The following is a 10,049-nucleotide window of genomic DNA, read 5'->3' as shown; positions in this document are numbered from 1 at the left end:
GGCGCAGCCGAGGGAAACATTGAAATTCGAGGGAAACAAAATGAACTGTTTCCCTCGGGTTCAGTCATCAAGTGATTTGTTATATAGCATAAAAAGAAAAACGTGCAACAGCAACAACAACGGCGGTCGTCGGTCAACATTCGCGGGTAACCGTGCACTGTTATCTTCTGACGTCATAGATTTTGCACTGTTGCCCGCTCAGAGACCTTTGGTGGGTTTTATTGTTAGATGTCATATGTCATATGACCTCGAAGTAACCAATGAGAGCGCGCGGTGTTGGGCGAAAAATTGTCGTTTGTCTTTTTTTGGGGGGGAGGGGGGAATGGTGGGGTAAAGGGCGCACCGTCGCCTTCCATCTTCTGACAGAACTACCTACGAAAAATAAAGTAACTTTAACACTTTCATTCCTAAGATCGGAACGTTCAATCTCCTAACTAGTACCATACATTTCGTTGTTGGGTAGTCATGAGGATTTGGTTATAAGCTGATAATGGCCGTTTTTATGCTAGCGACGTTAAAGTCGTAAAGACACATTTGACGTCTGAGACGTTAAAGCCGTCTGGTATAAAAACGGGACGCATAAAAGTAGATAAACTAACGGACAAAAACAAGATTTTTCTAAAAAAATGACTATGTTCTATTATCGGAAGACACTGGGCACGAGCAAACTCGGCACCAAATAAACGTTAACACACGAATATATGAGCAAATAAACGTGGCGGAATTGCAGCTTCTCAAATTTATGTCTCGACGTCGCCTGGAAGGACAGATGCAAATATTTTTTTGTGACAGAAATCAGTCTAGAATCAGCATTTTCTGGCGATGGACGAGGAACTAGATTTAGCCTCGACGCATGGCTTGTTTGTCTTGTCGACCAAGAGAGCAAGGAAGGAACGAAGTGCAGATTAACAAAGGACTCAGGGCTAAATGCGTCCAAGTTATGGCGTCCCGTTTTTATACTAGACGCATTTAACGTCTGAGACGTTTAAGTCGTCTGTTAAGGGCGTCTCAACGACGCACTTAAAACAAGACGTTTAAGTCGTCAGACGTTAAATGCGTCTGTCTTATTTCTCGTTTTTATACTAGACGTTAAAGTCGTCTTGAGACGACTTTAACGTCTAAGACGACTTTAACGTCTCTAGCATAAAAACGGCCAATATTCTTCATTCTCAATAGCTGTCTGAGAGACATTTCATTGAAATCGTGAGCATAATATACATGCTGATCACTCGTGGGAGTCAAAGGCTTAACCTTTACTTTTGAAACAGCAGACTGCTGCTTGTCATAAAATCATGAATATTTAATTATTAAACAAGACGATCTAGGATCGTAAGTCGGGCTGTGGCCGCACGTGTGCTGCTAAGGATAATGAGCGTTCTGTAGTAGTTGTAAAAAAGATGTGTAATACATGGTAAGATGTGCATGTCTCAAACAAATATCACGAAATTTGTAAACATACTGGCAAAACAACATGCATTTCCTCATGAAAACATTGCTAACTTGATGTCCGATCTCACCCATAGATCACTTGCTTGTAAAGCGCATTTGAATATGCCAATAAAAAATGCGCTATATAAATTCATTACCATTACAACCATCAACTCCACAAATATGAAGACTCTTGGGTAAATCTGCACTTGTGAGGTGTCTGTTGATGCTCAGGTGACGATAAAATTTGTTTCCTTGGTTAGCTACGCAACATAACGTTTCGGATTTCCAATAACTACAAGACTTTGCTGTTGAGTAACACATTGTGTAAAGCCCTACAGCACAGCATTGTTTACAAGTGCAGTTGCATTGTCTAACACTGTTCACTGCAGTCATTTCATATGTACTAATATGCAGCCCTCTGAGTTCATACGGTCACCAAGTGAGTGTATAGCCTGGAAATACTGTACTAAGCCCTGAATGGATGGTACTTCTAATAGTACACATGTACCATGGGGATGGCTTCTACCATATTCATCTCTTGCATGAGAATCAAAAATCTTATAACTCCCATTATCTGTATGATAGATACTAACACCAATACATCCTATTGTCAGAATAAATGAAGAATAATTTTGTGACAAGAGTGATTCAAATGCACTGTCTATAGGTATACTGTACTGATATGCCTCAATTATTGAATCACTGTTACCTGTGTAGCTTTCACTACAATTAAGCTGGTAATTTTTTTTCAGACATAGCAATCATAGCTGGCAATTCTATTTGCATTAAATACACTTGCCCTGTACATTGTGACAGTGTAGAATACAAGTCATTACTCATTTCCATAACTTGTACCTGGTCATTACATGAATTAATTCCTTTGATATTATTATAAATCAAAGCACACAAACTCATAGCAACGCATTGTTGCCCAGCATTCGCACCACATACTGTAATATCACCTTGACTATATGGTGCCTTTACTGTCAAGGTTGGATCAATATTATTCATTGGAGGCCCAGGAATTGTTTCTATGTCATTACATAGATTTATTTTAGCATAGCATCGTCTATGATCACCATTCTTGTACAAACTCATTGGTCCACAGCATGGGTACAAGACTTGATATTTCTTCAGATTTACGCGTTTTCGTATACCAGTGTGTTTTCCAAAGCAAGTCAAACATACTGTTTGACGAAATTTTCGTCGAATAGAAGCTGGCTTTTTCCACACTTTTTCAAAAGAACCGAGACTGGCAATTATTCGCCTTCCTTTCATTTGACTACTGAGCCTGCAACTGATGTAAACATGAAGTTTTGACGACAAAGGAGTGATCTTAAGAATCTTTTTCCACACAAATACCCTCAGTTTTCTGCTTTTCTGCGACAGACGTTTCAGCTTCTTCACAGGAATAGTTCTAGGAATCCTACTTGGTCCGCGATCACGACATCTCGCCACATGGCATTCACATAGAACATGGTTATGATTACAATACACAAATTTAGCGTAACGAAATCTCAATTCCTCTCTATATTTTATTTTCACTACGCCATCATGTTGATGATGTACAAATGGCTGCATTGCCTCCCCTATTACATCACATTTTCCCAGGACATTCAACATTAGCAAACATTGCTCGTGTTGGTAACGCAATCGTATACACAGTCACGCCAAAACGCAGACTGTGCAGACCTTGCAGACCAGGGGTAAAATATGGTGTTACCTTCACTATTTTTCAGAGCTAACCGTAAACAGGCTAACCGAACGTTCTTTAGGCCTAATTCAGGCTAACCGAATTTTCATTTTACAGACGGTCTGCAGTTTGCGTTTTTCAGTGTCCCTCGTACAACATGCTAACGTACATGATTACACAGAAAACTAATGCAGTCCAAAGAGAAATTGATAGAATTGATAATCCATTTGATACATGGTACAAAACATATGAAATAATGATCATGACAGTCCTAAAATTAAAGAATTTACTTGCATCTTCGCTTCGGTAAGTGACGGCTTTCTTGTTGTCGTTGTTGTCCTCCGTGCCATTATTCTGATTATCAAACATCAGCTTGCAGCCGCCAGCGTCAAAATCTCGATTAAAGTTTACTTAATTAATATACTTCTGTCATTGCTAGTAATAGTTTGCACATATTTTGTACTCAATGACTGCTACTCTGTAGAACTGATCTCTTTAGAACTTGTAAGATTTAAGATATTTGCCAACAGTTCGCGGAATGACCCCTTTCGAAATGCACGCTCATTTTCGTGTTTTGATGTGGGTCTACTACAGTCTGTGCGTTTGTTCGTAGTTTGAGCGTATTGGACCTAACACCGTAACTCGCTTCTACCATACCTGTAATGTATGCCTACCATCACTGGGAATCCCTTCTAAGGTTATCGAAGCGCAATGAACATTGAGCCTTCACTACATATCTGCGGTAATGCCCATTGCACGTGACGGACATTTGCGAAGAAATACACTGGTAAACCTAGAGTCGGTCGCCCGACTAATAAGCAAATAATGAGGTGAAAAACCTGGATCCGATAGTGTTACGTTAGCGTATTCGAGAATTTGCGTAGACGGCTACCGAATTCGCCGGATAAGTGTGGACGCAAGCCGTATTCGAAAAAAGAAAATTGCGGATACAAAAATTTCCGGATACCTGTGGTCCGGGCCTTGGTATAGACCATTTGTTTTTTAATACATTCAGGGTGTTACAATCATTTGCAAGTTGTTTTTCAATTTCCATCGAGGTCAATGTTCTTTCTTCTAATTTATCAGCATGCGTTTTACCCCTTGCTATCTGAAATGAGAGGAAATTAAAATTGCACATTGTAATGTGTGCTTTCTTTTAAAAATAGGAGGATTAATTCTTAACGTGCGTTGCGCACAAGGGTTGAGCCCTAGACTGTGTAGTTCTTCACAATGGCGTCAATCGCTTCTTTAAAGATGACATCACACAGCCCCCAGCAGAAGGTGTCTATGTGCACGGGTTGTACATATCCCGGGATGTACCAGTGCCCAATTTACAAGAAACTCAGGAGAACGGACCTGGCGTACATCGCAAGTGTTGACCTGAAAACTAATCAGAATCCAGATCACTGGATTCTTAGTGGTGTGGCCTTGTTATGTGACATCAAATAAACTACTCTACACACGGAATGCGACGTAGATTTGTCACGACAAGAACGTGCAATGATTTCGTGATAAGAGAAGATGGAGCTAAGATGTTTCTGCAAATCGTGATAAACTTTCTCATTGGCGCCGTTTTAATTTTTAGTGTGCATTACGTGTCCACGTTATGCACAGCCTTCACCCCCAGCACTCCTTAATGGAGCCGTAAGTTCATATTTAACTTCGCCAGTACATATTTTTTAACCATATTTATTGTAAACACTTCTTTGTAACGCCTTTCTAGCAGTGTTATCAAAAATAATTGTACAAAATTACTTGATTAGAAAGTAGTTTACGGAAGGACTAGTTATGAAGTCTTTAGTAGTCAAAACTTGCGCTGATCCGCGATGGAAAGGGCCTTAGCTTTGCGAATTTCGTTGAACCCCTATGCAAAAGGTGAACATACTTTGTAGGTCGTTCCTTTTCGGTTCACCAGTGAATACGCTCGAGTTTGGGTTACATTCTCGTGTTCCAGGCATTGTCATGTGCCAATTCGCTTCATTAACTACCTTCACAAATTATTCCTTGCGCTTCTTCGATTTGTTCGTGTCCCTCTATCTAATAGATCGTTTTCACTGTCACGCAATAAAAAAATTAATCGAAAACCATCCAGTGAAAAAAGCCAAGAATTCGTGATGTTGTAGACTATAAATGAAGAAGACACTTCTCCAAGTTTTAGGCCTGTGCGTTTCCGCAAACTTCAGATATTCGTCGAAATGTTTCGCAGAAATTTACAGAGCCCAGTATGAAAACGCCATGTTGGTGCACATCTGTGGTGCACCAATATGGCGGCCGGAAAATAGTGTCAACATCTGTTACTTACTTTGGCTATCTAGGCGAGTGATCATCTGTACTGAACAGACAGCTATTTACCTAAGCACTTTTCCTAATGCTTTAAATTCTAAAAAGGCTCAAAACCATGAGATAAATATATATTTCTCAATCAACTCGATCGTCGCCTCGTGTCACGCACCGCTATAACTCAGAAATTCAAAATGCTCTGGTTTCCAAACAAAGCACGCTATTGAGCTTTAAAATTGCAAATGGATACAAATTTACCGCCTCTTATGCCTGATGAGGATAAAAACTTTCGTGGCTCTTTAGTTTTGGATTTTAGAAAATGATGACGTCACGTGAAAACGATCTATTGTTCATGCTTTAAATAAAAAAACGGTATGGGCGGAGGGTAAGGAAACAAAGGCCCCTTTCTAGGTCCTCCTACTTCTACACTTGCCGGTTTTTTTCTTTCTTTTTTTTTTTGTGCTTGACTTTATGTGAGAAAATCGCTTTTCATTCTGGAACAGACGATGGATAAAGGGTGGACAATGGTGTACAATCATCATTCGGAAACTGGAGGTCTGTTTCGTCTTCCCTGAAATTAAGGAAAAGAAAATAACGAGAAGTACAGTTATTTAAAGTAAAATATTATGTAATCAATGGCCATGTTGACCGACTCTTCAAGCAAACTCTAAGAAAAAAGCTCTGAGAGAGAAGAATTACTAAAAGACTTCTTATACTTTTAGTGACATTGTGCACTGTCGTGATACTCTCTGGTCGAAATAAATTCTTTACATGCACCCCCTAAAGGAATTTTCTGTTTCGGAAAGTCTTATTAATTCAATATCTCAAGACAAAAAAGAGGCACGCCGCAGTCGAAGGCAACGCGAAGTCTCCTTTTTTAATAGCTTCTACCGTCATTACGACCTGTCCCCAGTAATACTGGTGATCATGTTACCGACCTTAAATGAATAGAAAGCTGAGAGAACTTTGGAACACGGATTCGGAGCCCCGGTCGCAGCGCTTGGATGTGGTCCTCGAGCGATATCCACCACAATACCCGCCCAAATGTAACAAAAACAGTGAAAAATTCAATAAAACTCTTTAAAGAATGGAGGAGGTGGTAATGGTTGTGAAGGGCAAACACTCAGGACAGAGTAGATTCTCATCTTTGACTAACTTTTCAATACCAACTATAACGGGATGGTGCGAAAAACGTTACGCTTAATACTTCCTTTTAAAAGACTGACAAGGCAAGCTGCTGAAAACACCCATATGTTAAAATTATCCACAAGCAACGGCTGATAATTTCAAAGCAGTGCTGAAGCTCATTGCAAACTGTTTCTTGAACTCGATCTCTGCTTTTTTTTTTTTTTTCACCTTTAAATTCAATCAATGGGTTTCTTGACAACCTGTGCGTTTGTTTTTTTTTTGCGATAAGGGACTATTACATCAAGTAACTGTCACCAGATGTCCATTGTCATTTCTAATCACAGAAAAAGGAGTTCGTGGAACCCTGGCGTTCTCTGTAATACATGGTCGTCATTTTTTGTTATGTGTTCACAATGAAGTATCCGTAAAGGAATTCCTAACATGCCTTTAATCACAGCACGCAACTTGTGCCAATTGTGGACCATGCATTTCGATGTGATATCTAACGCCATTTTTTCCTCATTTGTAGAGAGAAATGCCAGAAAATGGGGAGAAATGGGAATTGTATTGAACGAAGGACTAATAACGTAATCATATATCTTTGCTGAAAAACGAAATTTTGTATTAAAATGGTCTAAGCCAGTGCTTAGCTTTGGTTAGATCACGTAACTGATCAAAACTTATTGGGGCTTATTGGGGTTTTGATAAGAGGAAGGTTTGTTTGAAAAAGAACGCGCTGGGCCAAAACAACAACAGCATCAACAACAAAAATAAAGGAATTGGAAGTATCGTACTTTAAAGTGGTACTACGACCAGAAAAACAATTTTTTTTTTTTTGGATTTCAAAACTATGTTAACTAAATACTAATTGACCCAAGTTTTAAGTTGTGATTTTAAAAAGACACCTGTTTATTTTAACTGGAATTTTCTCATTTATTGGTCCACCATTACTAACTTTAAAATCTTGAGAGAGCTGGGTCGAGGAGAAAATGACGTCAAAGACTCACTAGTTTAAGAATGCAATGCGTGTGTACGCGGCCGAATTAATATGCAGCACGGGAGTTTCGGGCTTTCAGACTTTTAAACCCGTGTTTTGCATATGTAATAAATTGCGATTAAACGCTGAATTTTTAAGCTAGTGAGTAAATGACGTCATTTTCTCTAGATCAAACCCTCTGAGGTCCAATCGGCCAGTTTTGAACGTGAGTAATGGCGGACCGTGAAATCCAAAAACTATTGCCAGTTAGGTGTTAAGCAAACACGCTTTCAAAATCTGAAGAAATGGTTTTTTGATCATAGTACCACTTTAAGGGTCTTCCACTTGATACCTTGCTACGAGCCTCAACACCAATTCAACCTTCTTGGTATGATCAACTTTGATGGGGTCAGCAGGGACAAAATGCTGAGTGCTGTGACCTTGTAACGTTGTTCCTCCAGCTCTCCATGATGGGTCATTTTCAGTCACAACGCGTCCGGCCGGCCTATGCGTATAACTCACTGTAACGTGGAAAGAAAACCCCTGCTCTAAGCTGCAAATATGCTATCAAAAATGTAACTAATAATACTAATAACTGTGCCGACAGACCAGAAAATCATCAAGACTGAGGAGAACAAGATGAAAAACTACATGTATCAGGCCTAGCTAATCAGAGGAATTTATGGAGCACTGAAAGTCACAGTGACACCCATCGGGATTGGCCCCCTCGGAACAATCTCGAAGGACGCAAAGGCCTGGTATAAAAAGTTACGTCTACCTGATATCAGCCATACTTGGAAATGCGCATCAGTGCTCTGGAAAGTATTGTCTCTCTACGCTGCGGGAGGTTGATGAGACATGCCTTATTGTTCCGGTGACTTAAAAACGTCTCGATGATTGACAAGAAACATTTGAAATATTGACCCCGATTATGCAAGACCGCGTTCTAGACTATCAGGTTTCAATTGCAAAAAGGACAATGTGAAATTGTATTGATCGTACGAAGGATTTTTAAGCTTTATGTCTGTGTTATATGAATGCCAATGTTAACGAGGACACGCTTGGACAAATGTTTGTCGACTATTTTACTACGTTTTCGTTTTATTTCCGATCGAATTTGTGTTTCAAAAATACCGAATTGTAAATGCAATTTTCTGTTCACACAGCTTCAGATTACTGTAATTCTACATTTGCCATTAAATCCTGAAAATCCAAGCCCGTTCTTCTTGATTTCCCGAAATTCTATTTATCGCCGGTCCACGAATAAGACCCAGAAGAATATCAGAGAACCGGTAAGAATATTAATGTCGATAGAACGCATACTACTTTGGTCGTTTTTCCAGACTTCTCGCATTGTTTTTTGATGACGTTGCTTTCGATGCCAGTTGATATTAAGGTTTTGGGCAGATCGGGATGGCTGGCTAGCATTTCACCTCGATTTCATGCGGTAAATGATCGTAGGCATCCCGTCATGCGAAAAGCCCTGGTTCTTTGTGTTCGCATATTATTTTCTTCCATTGCTGTGTTAAGTTTTTTAATTTCGCCAGGGTGAACTGAGTTTGTGCCGATTCGTTCAAAGTGTCTTCAGCCAATGTGATTCATACTAGGCAACAGAACATCAGGAGGCTGTGTACTGGTGTGTTTTCTAGGAAACAGACGCCGCAATTCGCACCGCCAACAAGTCCGAGTTGCGATGTGTCGACTTAGTTGCTTTTCACAGGAGCGCGTAAAGAACTGTGACACCTGACCGATATATTCCCTTCGGTCATCACAATTGATAAGATGAAATGCCAACCATTTCAATTTTCTCAGCTATGGATTTCTAAAATACGAGTTTCTTACCAAACACACAAATCAAAATACACCGTAAACATTCCATATAGCTAGATTGCCTTTGGTTGTTAAACGCGCTCACTTTTCTACGATTACAGTGTGACCAGGTTATCGCGGCCGAAAGACCTGACATTGTTGTCGTTGGAAAGGAGAGTAACAAGGCAATTATTGTTAACCTTCACCATGGGATCACAGAGTGTATGAAATGAAGGGTTAAAATATTGATAACTATCAAGATTTGAAGAGGGAGAACTATGGGGTATCAGACAGCAGGAATTGGTACCGGTAGTTGTTTGTGCACACGGAGCAGTAAGCAAAAGGTTGGATACATGGCTTGATAAGCTAGGGATTACCATTAGGACGAAATTGCTGCAGAAAACAGCTTTGTTGGGAACAGCATGGATTTTAAGGAAGGTGTTGGAAAGGTGAAGGAAAAGGAATGACTCATGGGAACTTTGGCCATTGGATACGGCTCGCTTCTAGCCTCTTCCAGGCGTTCAGTTAGTTGGGGCGCAGCGCGAAAATCGGCGCGCGAAAAAAGTGAAGATTTCGCGCGCCGATTTTCGCGCTGGGCCCAACTAACTGAAGACCTGGAGGAGGCTAGCTCGCTTCCTTGGTGTAATGTCGGTATAACATCCACCAGAGTTAAAGCATTAAGATAATAATAATAATAATAATAATAATAATAATAATAATAATAATAATAAT

At 39.9% G+C, this 10,049-nt stretch overlaps 1 protein-coding gene across 1 annotated transcript in view; it reads right to left on the bottom strand.

The window, feature by feature from the left end:
- Window positions 1-4,797: 4,797 nt before the first annotated feature.
- Window positions 4,798-10,049, bottom strand: part of LOC137997581 (uncharacterized) — a 191,188-nt gene continuing 185,936 nt past the window's right edge. Inside the window, exons 18-19 of the mRNA XM_068843667.1 lie at window positions 7,861-8,029; window positions 4,798-5,975 (exon numbers count right to left, since the gene is read on the bottom strand). Coding sequence (XP_068699768.1) covers window positions 5,894-5,975; window positions 7,861-8,029 — 251 coding nt within the window. The 3' untranslated portion in view covers window positions 4,798-5,893. The remainder of the gene's footprint in view (window positions 5,976-7,860; window positions 8,030-10,049) is intronic.

This window comes from Montipora foliosa, chromosome 1 (assembly GCF_036669935.1).
Source record: "Montipora foliosa isolate CH-2021 chromosome 1, ASM3666993v2, whole genome shotgun sequence".
In the NCBI taxonomy this organism is placed as follows: Eukaryota; Metazoa; Cnidaria; class Anthozoa; order Scleractinia; family Acroporidae; genus Montipora; species Montipora foliosa.
This window is presented reverse-complemented; position numbering and strand designations above follow the sequence as displayed.